Source organism: Anas platyrhynchos, chromosome 34 (assembly GCF_047663525.1).
Source record: "Anas platyrhynchos isolate ZD024472 breed Pekin duck chromosome 34, IASCAAS_PekinDuck_T2T, whole genome shotgun sequence".
Taxonomy (NCBI): Eukaryota; Metazoa; Chordata; class Aves; order Anseriformes; family Anatidae; genus Anas; species Anas platyrhynchos.
In genome coordinates, this window is record NC_092622.1 from 1,273,886 (window position 1) to 1,300,831 (window position 26,946).

The 26,946-nt window shown below is 46.7% G+C and overlaps 1 protein-coding gene across 4 annotated transcripts in view; it reads right to left on the reverse strand.

Annotated features, from left to right (window-relative positions):
- Positions 1 to 26,946, reverse strand: part of DIP2B (disco interacting protein 2 homolog B) — a 68,064-nt gene that overhangs the window by 36,459 nt on the left and 4,659 nt on the right. For 3 of the 4 annotated variants that reach the window (XM_038172614.2, XM_038172612.2, XM_038172611.2), the window contains exons 2-3: positions 9,804 to 9,881; positions 2,580 to 2,651 (exon numbers count right to left, since the gene is read on the reverse strand). In XM_038172614.2, coding sequence (XP_038028542.1) covers positions 2,580 to 2,651; positions 9,804 to 9,881 — 150 coding nt within the window. The remainder of the gene's footprint in view (positions 1 to 2,579; positions 2,652 to 9,803; positions 9,882 to 26,946) is intronic. The other variant, XM_038172613.2, reaches the window with a different exon arrangement.

Sequence of the window (26,946 nt, forward strand, 5' to 3'; positions counted from 1 at the left end):
GTTTCTGCACTACCTGCTAGTGCCAGGACAGTTTGTCTGCCTGTCCGAAAAACACTTTGCGAAACAGTGAAAGTGTATTAATTCTTTTAAAATGGGCCCAAACAGCTTTACTCCAACAAAACATCAACTCACAGCAGCGAGACCCTCTCTGACCATGCCAAAACGACGCCTGCGGTTTAAGCTCGTTAGCATAAAGCGAAATTAGCATCCGTCCTCCCTGCTTCGGTCCAAGGCAAGAGTGAAACCTGCAGCATTACTTACTGTGTGGAACCTGGGGAGCTGCCCAGAACGCTTTCTTCAAAGCCTTTTTGTGCCGCAGCCAGCGCAGAGCGGAGGAGCAGCAAGCCTGGCACGGCGGCTGCAGCACCTCAGCGCGGTCCATTTACAAAAATGGATGTTGCACCGGGAAAACATGTATCTTTAGGTAATTAACATTGTTGCCTTAACTCAAAAATAATGAGGCGAGCTCCCAGAGGCAATGTGAATGGAGCCCAGCTTAAGCAATAAGAATCTCCCGAATTACAATGCCGACGTGCCCTGACCTGTCATCATGCCTTCGTTTGTCTCGTTTCACATCTGTGAAATGGAGACAATGCATTAGCTAACATCAGGCTGGGGCCTTGAGAAACCTAGGGCACTAAATGACAGGAGTAAACATTTTCTTGTTGTGAGCTAAGTCAGGTTTCTGCTCGTTAAAAAGGTGACCCGATTCTGCACCCCTCACGCGTGGCTTCAACGGGATTTTTACAGCTGGATATGGGGGCAGCTGGATATAGGATATATAAAAAAAACAAACTAGAGGGCCGAGCCAGAAGAACAGTCAAAATACTATTTTAATTGGTGACCTCCTATCAACCTGTGTCTCTTCCTGAACTTCGGTTCATTCTGCAGACTTGAAAAGCAGGACAATTAGAATAGCAGGGCCGCAGACAGTCTTGCCATTTTCTTCCCCGCTTAATTAAACAACATTTGCTGAAACAAACCAAGCAGGCGTGCAAAGCGACAGGCGTGAGGGGCGCATCACGCTGGCAGATGAAAAGCAACTTGGAGAGCTTCAGCCTCCACGATGAAAGCAAACGTGCCAGGAAGGCACCCGAACATACGGGACGAGCCCACGCTTCCTCCTAAGGCTCAAGATCTCCCCTGGTGTACACGTCGGACTCAAAGACCTGCTGAGCAAATACCGACCTCCAAAGCCTGTAAAGAGGGATTACTCATGTGTATTAGTTTGGGGTTTCTGTAAATAACAAGCAGATTTGATACAAGGGCAACAACCAAGCCTCCAGAGCTTCCCATCCCATCTGTGGCTCAGGGAGGAACTTGTCAGTACGCAGAGTGCTGCTTGTAACAAAACCTTGTTGAAGGCTGAGAAACAATTTTTGCTACCTTCAGGATGTTTCCTCCGGCAGAATGCCCCGTTCTTTTGTATACAAAGCACCCGCTATGGCACGAGTCTCACGCAAGAAAGCAGGCATCAGCTTTTGTGGAATACACGAAGAGAAAGTGGAGAAAAAGCTGGGCTGGAGGAGACCAGGAACGCAAACATCGATGTTTTGGAGTGGCACAGTCTAGATGCTACCGCGTGACAGCAGCAGAACTGTTTTGTGTTGCTCAAACCTTGCCTGAACCACTGCAATTTCAGCAGAAAACCCGCACAAGCTTCCCCCAGTGGAAGCAGTGCTAACGGTCAATAAATGCACTTTTAGCCTTCCTTTTTTTGTTTTGTTTTTTGGCAGTAGTTCAGTCTCCGTGAATTACAGTAAGTCCAGTCACTGCTGCCTATCAGACCCATTCACTCCCTGAACTGCTAAGAGCCAGACACATTAGTTTTGAATGGTTAAGCATCTCAGCATATCAGCCGTGCAATTATTTTGGGCAAGCATCCCCATAATTATTGGACATTCAGCCTTGTCCTTCAGTTTAGAACTATATATAATTATCCTGTGGCCACTCAGCTCTACAGCCAGGGATCTCTGAACCAAAAGAAATAGATGTAAACAAAGAACGTGAATTCAGCTCTCTAGTAAAAAAAATAATATGAAAAATAAAGAATATTCTCTAATCAATATAGAAATTCTCTAATATTCTAATAAATAAAGAAATTCTCTAATATAGAATTAAGATGCCTGAAAGCAGGGCTGTGTAAAGCCAGTTTTAAGATTTCAGGAGCCATTCCTGAGGACCTCACACTTCATGATCAATTCAAAGCCCTGGACTTTGCAGCTGACAAAGGAATAGGAAGTGATTTATGCAGGGGTGAGATAAAGACGGGGCAGGGAAGGCACTGAGGCACACACAGTGCTCTACGAAGCCCCAACAAACAGCCCAGCCAGCAGGAATCCCTGGAGGCCAGTACAAACCAGTAAGCTAGAGACAAAATGCTGCCTGTGGCTTCCTGGCTCCCGTGCAAACTCCACAAGTGTCATTATTAGACAGCTATGGAAACACACACCAAGACACAATTTTTGCCAGGCTCAGAGCTGGTAAACTAAATGTCAGCGCTGCGCTCCACAGTCATTTCGGATCCCTTTAATGCCAAGGGCATGCACACTCGTTACCCAACCGAAACAAGCACCCACCTTGTGTTTGTGGAACATACGGAGCCAGAAGCTTTGCTCTCTTCTTCTCATACCCCTTTTGTGTGATGTCCCCTGAAACCAAGAAAAGAAAACTTATTTAACCAGTGTTTTTGTTTTGGGTTTCATTTACTTTTCAGTGACACAGTTTCACCTGAACATGTCAATGCAAACGCTGAAGACAACCTGAAACCAAATAGAAGTGGGTGCATTATGATTTCAAAGCCTCCATATTACAGTTTCTGTAGTTTCCCTTGGGATCATAGATATACACTATTTAAATGCAGTAATTTAAATCAGAACCGCTATCTAAATGGAATATCAAAGCCATGAAAACGTAAAAAGGGAAACTCGGAGCACATGAAAATATTCTGTAACCACAAAGCCAACTCGACTAACTAATAGAATAATTCCCAAACAACAGGGCAAAGGGAAAGTGCAAATTCAGAGCCTGAGCTTAAACTAATCAAAGGGAGAACAGCTTCCAGCAAACAAAAGTGGGCCCAGTGCAGGAGGGAACACTGCTTAGAGCTCCTCAGAAAATGGAAGGATGAACAGAGGCACCTCTGAGGCTACTGCCCAGCAAGCACGCGCCGTGATTCAGAAAACCAGACTTGCAATATTCAGTTTGATATTCAGTGAAAGGAAGCTTCTTTATTTATTTTTAGAACTTGTTGATAGCCCTAATTCCATCTCTTGCCTGCTAGTAGAGCCATGCAGAAGAGAGATGCTTGAGCTCCACAGAAGCAAAACTCCAGAAGAGAATGCGTATTAGTGAACGTTTCCCTTTTTTAAAAAAACTAATCTGTCTGATCCTGGAGATGTACCATCTGGCTGCTGTCTTTTGTTTTAATTTCTCACATTACATCAGAACCACAAGAAAGCCTGAAACCTTGAAGGGATTAAAACAAAAAGCCCCGCAGCATTTCAAGCCTTTTTGTAGCCTGACCTGCACTCATAACCTCATCTCTCTTGGGGCTGAAGGATTGGAAGTGATCAAATACACAGCAAGAGGAAAACAGAATTATTTGGTATTCCTTACTCGGGCTAAAATGAAGCCAACGCTTGTGTTATAACAAGAAACTAGAGATCACAAACAACATGCTTGCTTTGCCCTGAGCCTGATTATCGTAAGGCTGCAGAGCATTAGACACCGAGCAGCACAGGCCCCAGCTTTTCCTGGCTCCTTGCAGCATCTTTCGGCCAGACACTTCCAGCCGGATCTGGACGGGCACATCAGAAAGGTGATTACAGGGTTTAGGCTCTAAGCCGCCCTACACCACTGGCATCCCCGATGAAACATTCCAGCCAAGTGGCCATTGGGGTTCGAAAGGTGATTTTGCAGCACTGCGATGCTGAGCAAGGGTATGGGATTAGCTCCTTTTGCTGGACAGTCGAATCTTCGTGTCGTTTAGTACCTAGCCTAAAAGTTTTGAGGCTGCAGCGGATAAATACGCTGCCTAGCGGAGGGCGTGCATTTGCACACACAACTTTATCTCACTTCTCTTTTGCCACGTTTGAGTCAGGCCCTGACAAGTCCGAACAAATCCAGCACCAGCACATTAGAATGGCCATGAAGCACCGAAATGCCAACCAAAGCATTAATTTTAATGCTTGATTGCAATACACGGCTCAGTGAAATGAATCCAGCTCACGAGAAAGGTATGCTGCCAGCGTACGAAAACTACACCTTCAAGAAAAGCCATACAAAGAGCGGGGTAATGTTTTCATTGACTGCGTGAGCTACAGAACCTACAAGCTTTTGAGATTTGCCTCTCCATCTTCAGGGGCAGCTTGAATTCCCCCACATTTGGGTAGCAAATGGAGCGGGGTGACTGCCACTTCAGGAAAAACAAACCTGTGCAGGCAGGGGGAGGGATTTTCCCTTAGAAGCCAACCCGCAGATTTGTTTGGAGCTTGTTAGTTTGTGATTAACTTCTCCGCAAGATTTAATTGGGCTCCTGACATCGGTGGTTACGCACTATATATAATGCAACATCTGCCACAGAAATTTGTTGGCATTACTGAGGAATACTAGTGCATTACCAGCAAATACCAGCACTCTCAACGGTCAAAACATTTGCAACCTTCCCTACCACGTGATCCGAGGCATTTATCTTATCGCTTGAAAAAAAAAAAAAAAAGGATTCTCCGAGCATGAGATAATAAGAAAAAGTCGGCTGCTATTTGGCAGCAGCAGGGAAGTTACAGCCAGTAAAACACAGGCAGGAGAAATGAGGGTGAGAAATTCCTGGGGCTTCCCTGCAGCTCTGTGCCCTCCCACTGCTGGGTTTCCAAATAGTGCTTGTAACAACAACAGCAAAACCAACCCAAAAAAATAGGAAAAAAAAAAAAAAAGGAAAACCAAAACAAACCCATTCCAGCAGTATTTTGACAGACTGATAGGCTCAAGCACCTGTCTTACGGGACAAGAAGCCATCACATTTAACTTCTTAGGCTAGCCCCATAGAAGGGGAACTGGCCAGTAGGGAACAAAAAGGTTAAAAGAAATTGATAAAAAAGAAACCGATAAATAAACTGAGTTCTTTCTTTAAGGACAGCCACCCGTGCAAGCTAGAAACAGACCACAATTAACTGAAATGGGATCTCCAGCAAGACATGGGGACTAAGGCTAGGAAAAAAAGTCTGCGTGCAGGTATAGGTAACAGGTGTAAAATCACCTTAATAAAACCATGATCCAATTACTGCAGCCACAGGAGTTACGCCTAAAGCGACATCATGAGTCGTGCAAACAAATGTCTTTTTAACGTGGTGCATGAATGGGAGGCATTTATGGCACAGCATCTCCTTCCTCTGTTCCCACATACCCCAAATTCGGGATCGATCCACTGAGAAATCAGAGACTCACCAGGAGGGAAATTTTCTTTCCCGCTATCCCTTTTCTGCTGATCTACAGGAAATGGAACTGGCTCGATCTGAACATAAATGCGGATTTCCTCGCAGAAAGTCATAAATTACAGCAACAGGAAGAGAGCCAAGACAATGGGGCTGCAATCTCAAGAACCATTCACTCCTACTACATAAACCTGGTAACTCCTCATCAAGCCTGCTCCCATAAATTCAAGGCTTGGTGACGTTTGCTGTGCTGAATTCTTCTGGACAGCTAAAAACCAACCCAAGAACTCCAACCCCTCTCTAGGCAGACGTAGTGTTATGAACCATTAGCGAGGCAAACGAGGGCTGACAATTTTGCTTTACCATGGTGCTAGTGTTTGTTCACTCCTCGGAAAGAAATTCCAAACAAAAACACTTACTGCTGAGGCATTCTTTTGGCCCTCTCCCAGCTACAACTGTTTCAGTTCACTTGGAGGCTATATTTATCTGTAGCTGTGCTTGTGCCTCCATGCGCTGAGGAGGCCCTGCTGAGGAAAAGGGGATTCTTGGGAAAAGAAAGCAAAAATTCAGTTCGGTTTCCATCAAGAACCATTCACCATCACCAGCCGATGTTCTCACGTCGTGACCTTGCCTACTGTCTCCAAAGCATCCCCTCCCCACGCTGCCCCTACCCCAAATTCAGCAGAGCATCCTCACCTACATGGCCTCAAGGGCAGCGGTCCCAGCCCCGGGCCACCTCTCACGGCACGGCAGAGGAGTTTTAGCAGGACTTGCTACAAGCTATGTCATTACCAGTTCTGCTCTCATGTTATGGTCAGAGATCTTCTCTTTATTTACATTTAAGGGTTGTGTGAGCGAGCTAGGCCTCCGGTCACTGACGCGACGAAGGAACAGGCTCGCCTTCCTCCTGGCACCAGTAGCCACCAGCTTGGGTGCAGCAATGTCTTCAGGCAACCAGGACGGTGGAAGAGGCTGAAGGGTAAATGCAGCCCTGCTCCATCACCACGATCCATCCCAGCAGCTCCACGCACCACCATTTTCCTCCCTCTGCCACCCAAACTCCCAGGTTTTTCCATCCCAAAAACACCTCCACGACTCACAAAGGTGAACCCATCCCAACACATGAGAGATTTGCTCCGGCCCAGCCACCAGCTCAGTTTTCCTGCTCATTTGCACAGCGTTTGGTGGACCAGCTCCAGGCAGCTCCACAGAACAGGTTCTGTGGCAGGAGGGTATGGAGGTGCTTCAGGAACTCCTCACCTTGCTGGGTATTGCAGTACAGATCCCTCTTCCAACGCTGCCCCCTCCAGCCCGTTTCATCTTTCCTCTCTTCTGACAGATTTAAAAGAATTTAAAAACATTCTACTTTTCAAGACACTGCAGGTCTTACAAATACATAAGAGATGGATGTCGTTCCCTGGAGTCAGAAATAACTCAGCATTTATGGTTTGCAGAGACGGAGTCGAGTCCGGGAGCAACCCTCCGCCCTCGCCGAGGACGCCTGGACAAGGTCCTGACCACAGGAGCTTTGTTTGTTTGTGATTAAACCAATTGCAGCTGAGAAAGAGAATTCCCTGGAAAACACAATGTTCCCTTCTAGTGTGATTCTCCTCCCTTAGAAATCAGAATTCGTCCTCATCACACGCATCCCCCTGGCATTTTCTGCCTGCCGAGAGTTCACGCCAACAGAGGAACCGCGCGGGCTTACCCAGGGCAGAAGGAAGCCCAGGGAACTGCCACCGATCAGCCTTGATGTTACACCTATATTCAAATCATGCAACAGAGGAGCCTCAAACTTCAGGAGCCTCACCGCCCTGTGACGCCAGGCTGCTTTTTAGCAATTAGGGTTGATGATCTCTTCTAACCAGCGGTGCTCAATCAGTGCAAGGTGGTAACACCAGCTAATCCTGCTACGCTCAGACAATACTCCTCTTTCAACATCCTTGCTCCCCTTCCCCCCATGGAATGAGAACACTGAATCATTTACTGTCTAACAAAACCATAATTACTACAGTGGAGAAATTAAGGAAAATGATCACGTAGCGCACAGCATCTCTCCAACAAAGCCTCCAAACACTTGACTGCATCAAGCAAAAGAGTCGAATCTCAAATGAGTTTGTATGCATTTGGAAAAATGTTTGGATGCTTTTAAAACGTCAACAAAAAAACAATTTTGATATTTCTAGCAGCTTATGCTGACAGAGAATCCTGGAAATGCTTCTGGTCCATTCATTAGTCCCCCAACATGGATACCTGCTCTGTTTACTTAACAGCAAACACTCTAACAAGGTTATAATAGGAAAATAAGGAAATAAATTATATTATCACCATTGCATCTGCTTTTCAGGTCTCACCCATGTTAAGTGACCTTGATGACTTTGCCTTTCTTCCCTGCTCCCCTTCTCGATCCCTAGGCACGTGTACCAGGCCACGTCTCCCTGCAGTTTTACCACCTCTAACTCTGACAGGACACGATACCAAGCCTGGCTATGCAGAACTTGATTTTGGATTTCCTGTCCTTGACCAGAAGTAGCCACCAGCTGGAGATGTTGAAAGCCAGAAGTGCAGAGCTGGAAGTCCAAAATGTTCTTGTGCTGCATGCCACATCCAGATAAGGCCTTTCAAGTGTGCTTGGACGTGTTAGGTGGCATGTCTGAGAAATCCCAAACTAGAAAGGCATGCACGGTAACACTTCAGACCGTCTCAGCTACAGCCTAGGCAGAAAACAGCTATCACACCAACCAGTTTGGCACCTCAGGAACCGACATTATTGCCACTCACGTAATTAATTAGCTATTTCAGAGTTAGAGCTCACCTTTCTTCCACCGCCTGGAGGACTGGCACCTTCCAGACACCCCCTGCCATGGTTTTACCAAGGCCAAAAGCTAAGATGTCCTCAGTGCCAGGCTTCAGCAAACCAAAGAATAACATTTAAACCTCTTTTCACGTGCCCAAACAGAGCATACCTGTTAAAAGGTCTTGCACTCCCAACACTCTTTGGCTATAAATTCAGCACCAGAACTACGTTACAAGTTTAGACAATTCCCTCGTTCTGTTTGAGGCCAGGTGATGATGCAGCTTCAAAGATTCCCTCCTCCTTCCTTCTGGTGAAGCCGTATATCAGGTTTCCTCCTTGAAGACAATACCAAGGTCTGTAAACTACAGTCTCACAGAAAAAAAAGTCACAGATTTCTTAAAAAAAATATAAATAAAGCCTCGCTCAGTCCTTATATCACAAAAAGCAGTATGGATGACCAAAAAGAACAGGTTTGCGCGTTGCAGTTCTCCTTTAACAGCACCATTCTGTTCCCATTAAGAACATGAATAGGCTACTGAAAAAGCAGCAAGACTTACAAAGCTGTGTTTGTTAAGCACCAGCATTATACTGCTACAGTTGCAGCACTAGAAGTTTCACAGACAGATCAGCTCCAGATTAATTTATATACACTACAAGTCTACTTGGCTGCAGCACTGTGGGGACTCTGTTCCACACTTTAAGAAGAAATCTTTTCTAAAGGCTGATGAATGCTGTTTTATCAAACTAAAACTATTTTAATCTCAACATTTATTACTTTGAAAGAATGCAGTTGGATTTTCGTGGCGTGGTCTGCTCCATGTGCAGAGGTCTGGGGCTGTGTCATTCAAGGTCACAAGGTGCACTTCCCCCCAAGTCACTTTGTGTGCACCTTAAGCACTTTTAATATTTTTTTTATTGCTGTTGTTTCACCTTTAAACAACAAATCCATCTCCTGAAGAATGTCTCTCTCGTACAGCAGCATTTCGGAGTTGCAGCTGACCCAGTGTCCTCGCTTCACCCGTCTCGGCGCGTGTATTATGGGCAGTAATCTTGGATGCCATATGTGATGTATCACCAACCTGGGTGAGCTCAGGACAGAGTTCAGTTTTCTTTGTGTGCACGGGCAGGGGGTGACCGACAAAAAGGAGGTGGCATCAGATCAGTTTCAGCTGAAGACCCTCCCTTCCCCGCAGAAAAAGACCCGTGTGGCATCTTACTGCTGCTGCAAACGGCACCGTCCTGGGTTAGCAAAGGAGTTCTTGAAGGCTTAGCAAGACCGGGACACCGAAAAATACTTGGAATCTTACCACTGTAAATAAAAGAGCCCCTGATATGAACTACAACTCTGTTGATTCTTCTCTTTGGAGCAGACACGAGAACATTCCTGCACGTTGTGCGTGCACGGTTTTTGCAGCATCAGCATGACCCCGGCATGCTCCGGGGTTGGCTTCTTCAAAGGATTTCCCCAGCTAAGTTGCTCAAACGAGGACGCAGCCAAATTTTAAGCCATACTTCTAACTCATTCCTGTGTCCAGACAGGAAGGCTGGAGATGCTTTGCCTTTCAGACCCTTACCTGTGACAAGAGGGTGTGTGATGAGCTCCTGCACCAGCAACTCAGACCTTGCTATCAATGCCAGGCTGACATCTACCTCTGCAACAGGCAAAATGTTTAAAATAATAAAACTCTTGGAGAAAACCACTCAAAACCTTTAAATACATCACCAAATTCTGTTAACTCTGATAACCCTACTAAATAAACACTCTGCTCACAGCCTCTAACAAACACCTGCAAAGTACAATCACTGAAGGGAATTTTTATCTAAGCCATTGTTTTTCAAAGTGCAGCCCTATGAATTTCACATGGAATCAGCCAGGTTGGAAAAGACCTCTGAGATCATCCAGTCCAACCTTTAACCTAGTAGTAGTAATAACATGTTACCCACAAAGGCAGCATATGCACAGAAATAGCTTAATCCCATGCACAAATAATAAATCCCGCCTCTAACCCCACCCTGGAGAGAAAAAAAATAATATACAACTTTTAAATAGCTGCACCTTGCATGGGGAAAAATAAGTTTTCCCTTCTGAATATTATACAGGGCACAAAAGCAAAGCTTTGTCACAAATAGGGCTTTTACAAAATCTGTTCAAGAGAAACGTTTTCACCTATTTTTAACAAGTAGTCCCTGAGCAGAACTTGGGTTTCGGTGTAGGAGCCCTTCACAGGGTTTGTAACACCAACGCAGCATCAAAACAACGCATTTAGATGATGAAAAACAGCAAGAGCCACATAACCGTGTGCAAGACCTGGCTATATGCACAGTCGAAGCTGAGTAAAAATGTCAAACAAGACGACTCACAATGAATTTTAAAGCCCAAGTGAAGCAAGTCTGCAAAAATTCTCTTTTCTGACTAACCTCCGGCAGAAACTCATTTATTTCACCCCCAGCACAAACGCGCAGACCTAGCCCTCTACCACCAGACTGAAAACAAAAGTTTCCCAGGAAATGACTAAACTCCATGCAAGAGCACCAACCCCGTGACTCAGCACCTATTCAGGAGGTGCATCATTGTCCTCCTTCAGGGAGAAACCGAGCCCTCAGAACCCTGCGTGTTGATAACCTTCTCCCAGGAGTCGTCCTTCCAGCCCAACTAGCAGGGATTACACACAAATTCTCCGCCTGTTCCAACTTTCTCCACCAGATAGGCTGCTGTGGACAGACGAATTTCCAAACCAAGCCTGTTTTCAACACAGCCTTAATACCGAAAACTTGTAGGCTCCCAAAGAGAACTCATCCTGCTTCAAAATGAAATATTTCAACCCATGTAGAAAGCCACCCGTCACTAGAAAGCCAAGCATCTCCCCTTAGTTTTTCCACAACCAGCATCCAAAGGCTGTCAGGGGCTCCAAAGCAAGGCGATGGGTTGAGGAGGAACGTGTAAAGCTTTTACCACACCGCAGCCATCGGTGGCACTGGCTGGCAGTACAAGGCACACAACAAGACCTTCTTCCCAAGGGCTTTCCTCTTGCCCCCATGAACAGAAACATCAGAATATGGCTGCAGTGGATCCACCTGGGATGAGACTGAAGCAGGAGTTTGTACGGATTTTATCCTGCGTGTAACTCCTGCCACTCACCCTTCCAAGGCCTGCAGACAGCAATGATTAAGAACGCTCTTGAGGAAGGCTTTGATTTTCCTACCGTAGGCCAACTGCCACGGGTATTCCTTGCTGGTAGCCCTCCTCCACACCTGACACGGTGCAACGCCTTGCCAAGCCGTCCAGAAGCATGCTTTGGATATGCAACTTGTTTCAGTCCGACTGTGCCTGAAGTTGCCTTTTGTAATTAAATTCCAGATCCCTGAACACGATGTAAGAATGGGAAAAGAAAGAAGTGAAGAGCAATTACTCCCCTATCTACTGATCAAACAGTGCTTCTTATCACAAAGCATTCAGGTATGGAAATGCAACTCCCATCCTCCTTTAAATACAGCCCTAACCTAGTTGGCATGCTGTACTGCACCATAGCACGATAATTATGGAGCTCCAGATGGGCAAATGCTATTCCAAATAACTGGCTGAGCTCGATGATTATGCATGTTGAAACAAAGAAATATCGCCGCGAACGCATTAGCACTTAAAAGACCGATCGCCCCCCAAACAAAAAAGCCATCAAAAGAATGAATTTATCGAACTAAAGAGGTGAGACATCTATCACGACGTGTTTTCCCGCATGCCTCCTATCCCGATCCTCCCAAGGAGGCAGTGCCAAGCCTGTATTCACCAGGATGTCACTCCTTGTTCTCAGAAAAGGGCAGCAAGGAAACGATGGCTGCTCGAGAGAGCAAAACACGTTGTTTGTCCCAAAGCACTCAGATCTGCAACACAAACCGCAGCCACGCTACAGCATTAGCGAGCGCTCACTCTAGGATAGTTACTATTACACAGCATTAGTCACCCCAGTAGGATCCCACTACTTAATGCTAAAGCAATACAATTATTAATTTTTTACCCAGCCTCAAATTAGTGTGCAACACCAGTAATTCGCCTTGCAGGAACTCCCACCCAATTCCAGAAGCGTGCTCGACGAAAACACAGGCGGCAGAGCGGGTGAGCAGCTCCCAATCTGCTCCTGGCTCCCCTGTTTCATTCCTTCTGAGCCTGACTAGTGGGAACCAAAGCGGAGATAGCCATCGAGAGCCATTTGCACTGTGTTAAATGCCCTTAAACCTGCTCTGCACGTGGTCATTCAAAACAACCCCGTGCCCAGCACAAATCCTACAAAAGCCGAGCTGCATTCGGGCTCATGGCAAGCTGCTCGGCGCCGCGCACAAGCCCCGAGTGTGTGCGGGCTCCTCCACGCCGAGGCGAGGCCGTCTCTTTGGGACTGAAGAGCACTCCCTGTTCAAGTTGGCTCCAGGCTTGGGAAAGCCGACTGAAACAGAAAGAACAGAAGAAAAAGGCACTGTGCAGCAGGGCAGAGGAAGCAGATTTCAGGCCCCACGCTTCAGTACAGGCTGTGTTAAGCTTCCAGCTATGTTTACATCAGCAACCGTGGCTTCTTGAGGAATTTCACTGCTAAGGAAACCACGCTGGCATGTCCCCAGCAAGCCTAAGAAAACCCATTATTGTGTCAGCTGCAGTGCTCTTTACAAGAAAGCTGATGCGAGGAACGACTTCTGTTCGGGGCACGCCGGAGAGTCAAAGCGTCGGCTCCAGCAGCACTTTGTTCAGACAACGGGTAGCAGGACGTGGTGAGATCCTGCCAACGTGAAAGCCTTTCAGCTGGATGGATGAGCAAAACTGTGGCAAAACATCCTACTGCAGACATGGCACAGCTCAGCAATCCAGTTCACAGTCAGCCCAAGGGCTGGGAAGCCCACCCGAGGTCCCCCCCAAAGCTGCTGAGCACAAACACTTCCAGAGAAATTGGCTCCTCACAGCCAATTTTCCCACCCTGGCCTCTCTAAGGGGGCACCATCTCCTTTTTCAATAAACTGAATTCTCAAGTGTCTTACTTGTAGAGGGAAGGAAGTGTGGAGAAATCAGTAGGATTATTTAAGAGCACACAGTCAGCAACCTGGCAAAAAGAAAAGGAAGGCAAAGCAAATGAGCAAGAGAGCTTACAAAAAAAAAAAAAAAAGAGAGTTTTCCTGCAGTTAAAGATGCGGTTTAGTTCGAAGAATTGGTCTTTGAAAGCAAATAGGGGAATTATTTACAATAAAACAACCTTCCCAAATGCAATGCATTCGTTATGAAAGCTGTCGCCGCAACCTTGCTGAGCGCTGTTCCTGAGATCACATTTTCCAGCCAAACGTTCACGTGAGCAAAATTCACAGGAGGAAATTTCTACCTTGTTGACTTCTCATTAGTGAAAAATAAAGCAGAAGATAGCAACGGAGGAATCACAACAAATGACCCCAGAGCACCTCGCCAGGATCCGCGGCGAGCAGGGACCAGAGGCACTGGGTAAAACAACAAGCGGAGCGACACAAAGCTTTGGACAATCGCTGCTTTGTTCGTGCCATAATTAAAATCTCCCCAGCAGCCTAGAGAGCGAGGCTGAGCGAAACATCTCATCCCAACTCCTCCCTGGCCTAGCTATGGCACGATTTTGGGAAAGCCGCTTTCGTATTGCGAGTGACTGAGAAAATCTGCTGATGCTTCCCCCCCTCTCGGGGTCAGCTCTTCCCCGTGCACGGCGCGAGGAGGGCAGAGAGCTCCCCAAGCGGGGGGACCTCCCTTCTGGGAAAGCAAAGCTCAGCTTAAAAGCTAATAAACCTCGCTGGAGAGACAACTGGGCAGCTTCCAACACCGCCAGCTCCACGCTGGAGGCCTGCAAACCAGGGACTGGCCCTCGCACAGCACGGCCAACGCTGGTAATTAATGAGGCAGCCCCTAACGACACGCAGGAGCTGAATAGCAATGAAAGAGGGAGCGGGTTGCACATCTGGCACCTGGCAGAGCTGCTTTGCTGGCTAAGCAAACACCCCAACACCCTGCGAACTGCTCCGTGGGACGCCGAGGCTGCTGCACCCTCTTCCCACGAAGGCCAGGGACGTTCGATGCAGTAGAAATAAACTCAGGGTGATTTATTTATGATAGCAAGGGAAGGAAAACAAACACGCTCGCCTAGGAATGAGACAGCTTTCTGCAGGTAAATTGAAAACTCCTGTTGGTAAATTCGGTATGAAAGGACCAAAAGGCAGCATTAGCTATAAACAAATTATTTTAAACAACAGATCGACTGATCCAGCAAACAGCAGCCAACTGGAAAGAAACATGAGCTGGTAAACAAAAAGGGGCTCTGCCAGAAGCCAGAATGCTGACTGCATTTCCCCTTTTTTGTTTGCATCTTGAATCACGAACGCCACATTTCGGGAGGCTGAACGTGGGACTCAGTCATGGCTCTGAGGGCCGTCAGCTGAAAAGCACAAACTCCTCTGCAGGCCTCATCCAGAACTGCCTGAGCACGACGCAAACCCACCAGGAGCTTGTGTACCACAGGCAGCTGCACGGTCCGAGTGGAAAAAAAGGAACTCAGCCTCTAAACTGGTTCCAAATGTTCCTCAGGATGAGTTATCTGCTGTGCTGAAAGGCAGCCTACCTGAACCAGATCTGCTCTCACGTCCTGTGCTCTTCACTTCCCACAATTTCTTGAAGTTGAAGGAGACAGAGCTTTATTTCTAGTAACTGGTTGAAATGTCACGGCATGTATGTGCTACGGGTAACGTATTGTGCTTGCAAGCTGCAAGCTCTCCAAAATCAAATATACCGTGAAAACACTTGTTAAAAAAAACAAAACACAATGAAAAGCCAGGATACAAACTTCCAAAAGATGTACCAGCCGTGTCAATAAGCACGCTGCAGCCCTAACCGAGAGGAAGCCGAGCACCTCCTTGACACCGAAGCACCCACGCTTTTTTCCGCAGGGTGACACCTCCAGCGGTCCCCATGGCACGGACGGGTATCGATCGCGTGGAGGTGATGAGCGTTTGCTTGGTGGGACTCTAGCTGGAGAAAAGGAAAAACTGCTGGATCTGTTTTATAGTTGTTTATGGCAAAGCTACTTACAGAACAGGACGAGCGGCTTAGGAGGTTTTTTTTCAATCATAAATCAAAATAAATAAAACTGCATTCCATACTGCGAGTTAATCAGAACGCTCTCTCAAGTTGTCCTCACGTATACCACCACAGGGAAGAAAGCCTGACAAATCTGCTAAAAGCTTTAAAAAGCCTAAATTAAATATTAATATTCTGAAAATGATGAAGCCAGCACAAAAACACAAGTCTCCTTACCACTCCAGTTCTGCATAGCCCAGAGCTGGAGATGAAAGATTCCTTGCAAACAGGGATGCTTTTTTTTTTTTTTTAATTATTATTTTATTTAAAACACGCTAGATGGTATTATGAATAAAAGAGGAAAAAAACAAAAGCTGTAGCTGTACAGGTTGGGAACTGCAAGCTGTCTGAAAAAGCAACAAACAGCAAAATGTATTCAGAGTAAACCAGTAACAACAGTTAATTGTTGTAATGCCAGCTAATGAAAAGCAGAGCCAACGGGCTATCAATACTGGATTACAGTTACAGTTAGCGTGACGAGAACAACTCGTGTCAAAGCTAAAGTCAGAATCCTCCCCTTCACAGTTCTGCTTCTGATGATCATTCACGTTCAGGGCATTCACAAGCCAGTACCTCGAGACAAGCACGTTAAGAGGAACTTATTCAGCTTCATTTCCAAATTTTGCTGACTTCACCTTACTAACCTCAAGACAGAAATCTCTGCAGAGAAGAAATCTTTTGGTAGCCCCACCGTAGAGTGGTTTGGGGTTGCTGGGTTTGGTGGTTTTGCAGACAGGTACTTTGTTGAGATGCTCCTTCGTATCTGTCAGTTGCTTATCAGAGAAACATCTCCCATCCCCTCCAATTTAAGGATGCTTCATTGGTCAGGTCTTAATAGCAACCTGGAATGACTTGCCAAAAGCTCCCGAAAGAATCTTCTAATTGAGAGATGACATCAATTACTTAATTTTAATGAGAGTGAGATCACATTTGAGTTTTTCATTCTGCAATAAATTTAATGCAAAGGTGACTGTGCAGTTTTCTCTTTGCAGTGGCCAATCTGCCTCAAAGGTGCAAGAAGCATTAGATTAGTTTAAATAACGACCTAAACTCTCCCTCTTTATTTACCACTGGCATTTAATTCTAACAGTATTGGCCTGTTTTTATTACCACGCAATAAATGTGCAAGCCCTCCAAATTACTCATCTAAAACAGAAACCCAAAAGTGTGAACTCTCCAGTTCTCACAGAAATGGTGAAGTGTGAGCCACTTTCCTTCTAGGAACAGACAGAGAGAAAATGAGAACAGGCAACCCAAAAGTGTCCAGGAAACTCTTTGTTTAACAGCAAACTCTGAGTTTAACCAAAGCATCACCTGAAAAAGCAAGTTAAGAATTTCCGAGGGTGTTACGTTCGATTCATCTTACAGCTATCAGCGTTCACATTGTGCCTGCTGAAAAAAAAACTGATGGAAGCTCCAACCGCGCGCAGGTGCACAGGGCAACTGCAGATGTTCGGCAAAGCTGTTGCTTCATCTCCACAGGATGACCTTGGCGAAGTTATCTGATGTCCATGGCCTAATTCCATGTCTCTTTTGGCTGGTGAAGAAGGCAGGGACTTTCCAGGCCTCTCCCTCTAACTGAGTAGCCGCAGGAGTCTTACCTCTTCTAAAACCTGGACGTTTTACAGAAAACTGTGGTCTGCCCATCTGCGGATCATCCTCCCTGTGGCCTCGCTATCCATTCCAGTACCCACGCTCGCCCGTCTTGCTCCAGCATGATTCATTATCCCTCTCCGGCCTATTTTGCATCACTCTGAACAGCAGTTTACTTTCTCCTCGATCTGATGACCTGACACTGATAGGAGATCCTCCGGCGCACCACGTTAATTCCACGTTCTCTTTCATTTTAGTATTTCTGCTATCGATGACAACAGAAGAAGTACTCGTATATTAACCATCTGTTACTACGCCTAATGGAGCCGTAATCACTAGATATCAGCCATTTCAAAGAGCACTGTTTATAAAAGCAGTGTGTAAATGTAGTAATATTAATAGGAAGATGGTTGTATCACGTTGATCAAGTATTATATTCATGGCAGGCTTTGCTTTCAACTGCAAAACATAATGGCCTTTTTAATAGCAATCTGAGGCACCACAGCCTGTGCTCCACAATTTGGGGGAGCGGGGGGAGCAGGAAGAGCTAAGGACGTGCTGACAGCAATAATTTAAGACAGGACATTCTGCCAAGAAGGAGAAACTACAGTCCAAACAGAAAGCTTGCAATTAAGCAAAAACTCTGAAAAAGGAGAAACGGAGACAACAGGCATGGGTTTGGATTGCTGCCCTCCAATTTGTTCGCTAAGACTCGTCTGCTGACTCCATATGTTTCATATAAGTAAAACTTGTGCCATGGTACGTAATAGTCTCTTAAGAGAAATTATGGTCTTTGGGAAGCGAAGCAATCACTCCTCCTCGATATCCCTTGCGCAAGAGGATTGTTTCTTCTTAAGCATTTGGCACTGTAGAAGCACAAAGCAGTGCCGTACAAACCCCATAAACAAAATAAATTCCTTGGGGTCATCCAGCTCAGATCTCCTTCCGAACACGATGCTGAGCTGCCCTTTCAGCCAACCTGGAGCGTCCACAAAAACACCTCGGAGTTGGATGTAGCTCAGACACTATTTGGGGAACTCTGGATGGATTTTCTGCCTGACCCTACTTCTGCTGGAGGACAACACAACAACGCTTCTCCTGAAACCTGAAAGTCACGCTCAGGTCGCTAACACAGACACCACAAAGGCAGGATGTGCTCACCACCAGATGCGATCATCGCAGCTCTCTGAAGCGTGATACCTGTATCAACTCTCCTGTGCACGGATACGATTGAATATTTCATGTTAAAAGCTTGAAGAGGAAGAAAAACCCAGCCCAGAAACGCAATGCAGAAGCCAAATTCTCATCTACAGCAGAGTACCAACGTGGTTGATGTGATGTGACTGGCGTAACAGCTACGAACTGCTCCAAAACCTTCTTTTCATGCAGAAAACGGCAGAGCAGTGCAGATTTGAGAGTGGAAGTGTGTACATTTCTAATTCGGTTAGCTTCACCGGCTTAAAATTGAAGTTTATTTTGGGACCTGAGTTTTTCTCTTTTTTTTTTTTCCCTCCCAGCTCACAGCAAACCAAGAACGAGGACTCTGCCAAAGACAAAGCAGCCATCAGAGGCAGACCCACTTCCCAGAGCCATGGAGACATCTCCTTCCTTGCGACCAGCACAAAGTCACACGAAGGCTCCGTGCAGCTCGACTAGAGACGGGTTTTGTGAGCGTCCTCCTGCAGAAGATGCTGTCCTCATGGTTTACTTTCACCAGATGGGTTAAGTGCGGCACTGCCAGACCCACAGGATGAAAACTCGGAGAATTAAGCACAAGATCTTAGTGTTCAAACAACAGCCAGGGTCTGAAGAGCTAATGTAGACTGACATGCAAAAGTGTGCAATCATTTCCATGCGGCTGCCTTCATCTTCTTTACATATGAGGCCAAGAAAGCCCCTGGGGCTGTACTAGTGCCTAAATGGGCGCAGGTTTCCTTTAGTCTCTAACAAAGGCTTTAAGCAATTGGCAAGCTGCCCTCGCCTAGCTGCCTTCTTCCTTTTCATATGTGCCTCCATCCCCAGATAACGCAGGGCGGCTCTGAATTTGCACCCTGCACAATCAGAGGTAAAGGATATCACAGGAAACCCAAGTCAGCTTTTCCCCTCCATGAGGTAACTCCCTGGAACAACCAGCAGAGCCCTTTTCATTTACGTATCTAACCGTATGTAACGCTTGAAGAGCAGACAATATGTTCAAAGCTCAACCATCAACTGGTTTAGTGAGTTAAGGAGATGCTGTCTGCAATTGCTTGGGGCAGAATGTGCTGAAGGAGCAGAAATCTACCTTTCAACTGGGAATCCATGAAGCAGCTTCAAACAGAACCTTCAAAACAGGGAAACAATCCCGACAACTGCTGCCTTACTTCGGCGTGCCAATAACTTGGGGAGACTTTTTGTCACTTTTCGCCCACGGAAAATTTAAGCTGTTCCTAAAGAGCAATTCTCGATAGCAGAATTACAGAAAAAAGGGGATTAACTTGGCCCAACTCTCTCTGTTTCATTGGTTCCTTTCATTCTTCCTTTCTTGGACTGTTCTGTAGGCTCTCCTCTCTCGATGTCAGATATTCAACAGCAATGCTGTTAATTTTTGAAGCCTGGCAGCTCTTCCATCCAGCTTTCAGGACAGACCCAGGGCAGCTGGACCAGCACAACCGGGAGACCGTCACTTTGCACGGCAAAGCACCAGCAAGCAGCAAACTCTCTGAGCTGTGCTGCTGCCAGCCCGCTCGTAACCTGCAGCCAAACTGCGTTCTGACAGAAGACTTATTTACTCCTTCCCCACTTCTCCACGCCAAGTCTTCCCTTTCATCCTCCTGCCCAAACACTTCTGTCTCTGCTGGAGGACGAGGGTGCCTGCAGTGCCGTACAGCGCGTCCGTGTCCCTTTCGCACCGGTTTATTGCTCACGGGAAGGTATTCTGGGATTTGAAACAAGAGAACATAAGCAGCAATAACTTTCCTAAGAGGAAAGGCCAAGTTAGGGCACCTCGCATGGCATGGAGAACATAGCTGCCATCATCTACCTCCTTTGTTGCTTTGCTGCGCCCATTTCCATCTCTAGAACATGAAAAATAAAGCGTCACCTTTGCTGCTCCATAAATAACCCCCCGAAGAGCTGTCAGGACACGAAGCTCTCTTTCTATTTGGCTTTCTCCATCAGGTTTACCACTAGAAATTACCTTTTCACTCCAGGGAAACGCACGGGCTGAATATCATGAGCTGTCACGCTGCAGCACTGATAAACTGAGAAAGATTACTGCAGGTACGCGTGCCTAAGACAAATCTCTGCAATTCCTTGGAGTCAGAGGATCACATTTCATAGGCCACATGCACAGCCCAAAGGACAGCAGGCAGCACAAAAGAACAATGCGAAGCAAATGGTACGTGTTTGGACAAGAACCAACAAACAAACCCTAACCTCTCCTAAAAAAAATGGAATTAAGGACAGCCACACTTACCAGACAAGCCTTTGTGCCCCCTTGAGGGGAGCTACAGGAGAATTAGGGTATGGGGTGGGAGGGAAGGGTCTTTTGTCTTTTGTATTATTTTTTTTTTAAGCCTCTTCACTCAGATTTCTTAAAATTAGCTTATCCACAACGCAGGAGGGAAGGAGACGAGCTATTAGCTAATTACCCAGTAAGACACATGGCAGCAATCACGATACATCAAATACAGTTCTGCTAGATCAAAACGCCTTCCCTTACACCTTCCACGCTACGACCAGACACACCAGGAGCGTTTCACTGAAGCTCTATACAATGAATAACCTTTTGCTGCACAAAAGCCAAAGGGGAATTACATCTTCCTGTTTGCTCTTCTAGCCAGGCTTTTTTTTTTAAAGGCCTACTGCAGAAAAAGAATTGCCCTGAAAGCCTTCCAAAGCAACACCGGCCCCAGGATTGTGTATTTTCCTAATTTTGGGGAACTCCGAGAGCAAATTAACTACGTTCTAGCACAGGCATCTCCGTCTCTGGTCAAAATTCCTAAACCAACATTCTTAAGTACTGAACACTGCTGGTGAGTAGCCCTAGATGATTTTTACATGCTGCAATTTGAAAACAGGACTTAACAAGTAAAGTGTATCAAACGGAGGAATAACTAAACAGAACAGCAGTGTTTGTTCAGGGTTTCTAGGTGTGGCAGCAGCCAAGATATAATAGGATTATTTATATCTGACTCATTTGCTTTGTCTTCATCCACGATTCTCCCTACTTGGGACTCGATAATTGACTTTTTTCTACACCGTAGGACTTCTTAAATTCATCACATTTTCACGAGGGACTCGAGAATTTAAAGCAGAAGGGGAAATTCGACAAATGCAGCCAGTTTCTATCCACGTGCTCAACCACAAGCTACCGTCGCTGCCCTGGTACATGCAGCCGAGCATGAAAACTCTCAGCATCCTGCACAGGCACCTGCTTAGGGGTCACCAGGCTGCGTATTTCAAGCCTCCTCCTCTGCCAGGGTTCAGGGTTCAGGCTGCTGTAGGAGCTGAGGGCCAGGGGATCTCAGGTGTGCCTGGCCCAGGGATGTGGCCCTGAAGCAGAGCAAGGCGCTCACCTCTGCGCATCTCAGCTTCCCAGCTACAAACTGGAAACACTTCCCCCTCTTCACTGGAGCAGCTTCCAATCTCGAATTGTGTAAGCATGGAGGTTTTCATTCCAGCTACAATAAGAATTGTTCGCTTTTTTTTTTTTTTAATCCACAAGGGAACACTTCAAGTCTCTGCCCTAAGAATAAACACAGGTCTCGGTCTCAAAAAAAAATAATTAAATAAATCTCACAAACACTTTGTGAGCTCTACTTTTAGCTAACACAATACTTCAGTCTGGTGGCCAGCATTTCCTTCAGGACAGCCTTAAAAGCTTAAGAAAAACTGTAAAAAAAAAAAAAAAAGTAAATTTGGTTAACTACAAATGCTTGACTGCAAACAGGATGAAGTAAATAGTTCAATACTTTTTTTAAAAAACGGAACTTGCATTCTTAAAAGCTGAATCAACTGCCCTGAGCTCACCACAGTTCACAGCTTTAAACCGAGGTGCCCATGGTCTGCACGGTGCAGAGTAAGGTGCTAAGAGGTGTGAGCATCCTGAGCCCCTACTGCTGCCAAAAGCTGTGTTGTGAGACCAGGGCTGCAAGGTGAGGACACCCCAAGACCACACGAGCTCTTCTCTGGCTTGCAGACCCAGTAAAGAGTCTTCTGAAGCAAACCTCTCAGCATCTCCCCCCTCCTTTTGCACACACAACCGAGCTGGAGCCTTACAAGAAGCCCTGTGTCCAGCCACCCAAACGCCAGCATTTGCTAGAACCACTCCTGCGGGACAAATAACAATCTTTCCTAAATGCCAGCAATGGAAGACCTTTAATAGGCACTTTCCATTTCTGTTCAATTAAGGAAAGAAATGGGCAGCACGGTTTAACGAGCTGCAGATCTGTTTCTCTTCTCCAGCAGCACCACCGAGGATCAAGGACCTTTTATCTCCGTTGGGATCGCCTGACTCGGCTCTCCACCGCTCGGTGAGTAAGCACAGGCTGGAATTTGCCATGTCACTTCCAGCTCCTCGGTGTAATTCTCCTTCTCCTCACCACAGTGACAGCGCAGGAATGTCAGCTGCTGCATTCGAGGCAAAACCGTGCTCGCCACACGCCTCGCTTTCTTGACAGGAAGGCACCGAGTGACCTTTTCCAACCTTCTGGTGACTTTGCTCATGCCTCTTTCTAGAAATAAACCAGAAAACTTCAAAACCTCAGGTTTTCTTCTCCTCCTCAGGTTTCTTTTGGCCGGTCGGCTTATCTGCGTGATCGTTGTCACCAGGAGCACACGCAGCTTCCAGTGGGTAATTACAGTGAAAGGCGATGATGAGGACGTGACGAGTAGGCAAAGAAAACAGCCTTATCAGGACGTCCCTACTGACATACGTGCGCTCATCGCTGCTCTCGGCGAGGCAGTTGGAGTACTTCTAGCAAAGGTTTTTCCTATTGAGATGGTTCTTCATTTCAAAGACTGAGCAGCACTCTAAATGAAAAGCTGAGGCGTGAAGGTAGAGGTGACAGCAGGGGACACGTCCTCACCTGGCACTGCCCTTGCCAGAACGGTGGCTGCAGAGCTATGTAATGAAGCCACATGTAGGGACAGGACCCAAAACCCAACCTGCCAACTCTGAATCTCGTGCTTGATCAACCTTGAGATCCCACCCTTCCAATTTATGGCCAAGCACAACTCACCTTGTCTGCCTGTTCCCGTCCTCCTGGGCATCCTGACTGCCCCCAGCTCAACGCCCTCCGCTCAGCCGCTGGCCACCCCGGGGCCAACCACAAAAATCGATCACACACGAGATTATTGGGAGAAAAATACTTAATTCTTGCCTTCCCTTAATGACATTCAGCAGCTACGAAGGAGGAGCTGAAGTACCACATGATCGATCAATTCCCAGCAGAACTGGGCTTTGTCTGCGCTGGTGGCTGCGGTGACACCGGTGCCTCCCCGCTGCGCCGGGAGCTGTCAGGAGAGGCAGGCAGAAAGCACAACCAACACCTCGATTTGGCCTCCCTCCTGCGAGTTACCTACACTGCTCTCAGAGAAATTTATTATAAACCTGCATTAGAGGAACACAAGAGGTCCTAAACGACAGTTTCTTAATGCAGAAGGAGTGCACATATTTCTAGGTCGCAGCTAAATCCTCCTCTTTGCAATTTACGCTTTATTTCCAACAACAGGACAGTTCTGTTCCCCAAATCCTTTAGGACCAAGGTACAGGAACATCCCTGTTAACACCACGAGCCAGGCCAAACATCCCAAACAATCCTTTTCCACTGCTGCACTTTAGACCTGCTGTTCGACATTAGTCCTGCTCCCAGAGGCAAAATGGGAGTGCTTTAGCCACTAAGTCGAGCAGCTCCCACGGCTATAGCCATCCGAGATGGAATGCATTATTCCTGCATTAAAACATATGTTTGTGAAGGCAGCTAGCCATCCGGCTGTTCCGCGAGAGATTACAGAAGACCTAATTTTATCAGGCTGGGATACAATTCTCTTGGTTATTTTTGCTCCCTAGGGACAGGGAGCTGGTGAAAGCAGGTTGCCTGACTGCTGGGGAACAATTCCGAGAGGCTCAGTTGCTGATCACCGAGGCACTGAACTCACATCCCGGGTTCCCAAAATATATCTCTGTGCATGCCCTGCAGGTTCTGCGGGCTCCCACCCCCATGGAATTCAAAGTCCAGACAGACCCAGTTGCTATCAGCAATTCTTAAGGCAATAAGGGATAGAAAAAGTTTACACTGGGAGAGAAGTTCTACAACTTTAAGCTTTTTTTTTTTTTTTTTAATCCTACTCAGCTGAAGTTACAGGAAACAAAACAAGGTGTTTGCTCACTAGAGCAGAAAGGAGGAGTTCAGTCACTAAAACATCGACAATCTTTGGTATAAATACAACCTCTGCTGCCTGCCTGTACTCCAAGGAGTGCTTCAGACCCTCTCCAATTTGAAGCTGGAAAAAAAAAAAAAAGCAAGCAGATAGAAATAGGCATCTTACTCAGAAAAATACCCAGGCAAGAGTGAAAACACAGCGCTGGCAAACATTACTCAGAATGAGAAATACAGGTGTGAGGCTTTTCCCAAGACTTGTCATCGAAATGTAATGGGAAAATTTGTGCAGCAGATGGAATGCTGCTGCCTGCAGAGCATCCGTTAGCTATAAATCACTGTTTCCCTCACACATGGTGCAAATTTAAGGATCTTCCATTCTAATTAATAGAACGAGACATCCTGGCCTGGTGACTCTTCCCTGATTTCATAAGCTCCACGAAAAATTTGGGATTGAATCAACCTCCACAGGAGAATGCTTCAGCTCCTCAACCCGACCCGCTCCAAAACGCGGTGGAACAGCTCGCTGCGATTCAGGAAATGCTTTTTATAACTTTGAGGCACGCAGTTTAAAGAAATCCATTTTAAGAAATTATCTGAACGTTAGATTTGAAACAAATCAAAACAGGAAACTATTCGGCTTCTGCTTGCACCTCTGGGACGTCTCACCATTAGTTCACTCTTTGGCTTCTGAAACGTGCCACTGAATAAACACGATAAACCCGATGAATAGAAAGCTTCATGACAAAAACTAATCAGAGGGGACCAGGAAGGAACCCATCCCCCTTTCTGACACGTCACCCATGAGCCAGAAGCACGAGGGGTGCTCTGCATGCCTGCTTTTCCACGGAGCTCCGAGTACTTTGTAGCTGGATGCACGTTTGGAAGAGCAGCCCTCCGGCTCCGCGCCGCTCTGCTACCACCCAGCCCGTTTCCCACTTAATATTTCATGCCCCGGACTTTAAAATAGAAAACTGGAGATGGGTTATCTAGGACAGCACAATAGGAACGCCAGAGGAGGCTTTTCTGCAGGCACGGCAGGCCAAGGGGCCTGACTGATGTGTCCTGAGCACCCAGCTCAAAGTGCAGATGCCACCCCAAGGAGGAATCATCGCCACCAGACGTGCCCTGAGCCCCACTGAGGGGAACTGGTTCCAACTCCAGCAGGGCTTCGGAGAAGCAGTCGGGGAGGAGGTGGAGGACTGCCTTTAAAGCCTCTAATTTCCTCCTCTCCCCAAGGCAAAGGGTCAGGGCTGCAGCTTTTAAAAATAGCCCCGAACTCGCTCCTTGTTTCCTAAGGACTGGAGGGAGAGCACAAAACACCCGCACATTCTTTGCCTCTCCTGGCTATTCTTTGCTATCCCAACCTGGCTGCTCCAAAAAAGCTTCCTTGTACAGTAAAACCTACTCCCAGGCACAGCCTAGGCAAAATATTTCTCCCAATTTTTGCGTTTAACTCTCCCCGAATCATCCACCATTTTTCACACTCTTTAAATTTGCGATGCTCCCGTGGACCTCCCGCTGGAGGCACCGGGGACAGATTTGTTACTCTGCTCCTCTGCCGCCTGTGACTCGAGCTGCATTTCCTTTTCCTGCGAGACAGCCATTGCAAGGAACCCACGTGCTACCACGCTCGCACCACTTCTTCCTGCGTTGTAAAGCTTAAAAAAATACACCACCATTAAAAGCGAAGGCTCTTAGCAGGATCTTCAGAAAGCCAAGCGGGGCAGGGACGATCGCCTCCGAATTTGCGTGAGCAACTCTCTGTGACGTGCTCCAAAACGATTTTTCTGCATTTCAAAGCACTGCCTCGGAACTGCACCTTTGTTGGCTGCGCACAGAAAGGCTCCGTCAAAGCCCTGCACAGATTTCTCAGCAGATTTGGTACCCATCAGCTGTCAGTCCTGCAGGTGAATTAAGGAAGCAACATAAAAGCTTTCCCATTCCTAGTTTTGCCTAATGCAAGACTTGTGGGTGCAATGCTGCATAAATGCACAAAAACCACCTGTAGGTCCTGCTAGCTGCAAGAAAGCAGATCCGACTCGCTCACGAGCTCTGCAACCTCTTCCCTGCTGCAGAAGTTTCCCCCTGAACAGGAGGGAGGAAAGAGAAGTGAAACCTTTCTGCCCACTCAGCAAACTCCACATAAGCAGACCTTACTCGCATAGTTGCTTCTTTTGACTCTTCTCTAAACCTATTTAAGTGCTGGATTTCGGCTGCTGAGCGTGCGAGAAGAGATCCTCTCCTGCTTTGGTAGGTGCCTGGCAGTCAAAGAATGAAAACCAACAAGCGCAATTTTGGGGAGAACAGAAAAAACACCACGATTCCGTAGGAATTTTTCCAGCCAAACAAAATAAAGCCTCTACCCACTTGCTTGAGTCAACATGTTTTCTTCCAGTAAGGTTCTCTCCTATTTGGCTGGCCTTCAGACCTGGGTTTCAACTGTTTTGCTGATACTACTTTTTCCACGCACGCCACCATCCTTGCACTTTCTTCTGAAAACCCTTACGCGAAGCTTTCCTCCGCAGCCAGCCTCGATTCTTCGGTAAGAGACAATCAGCTCGAAAAGGAACAAACACAGGTGCACGAAGCCATTCACAGAAACACCCACACAAGATCACAAACCAGACAGCCAAA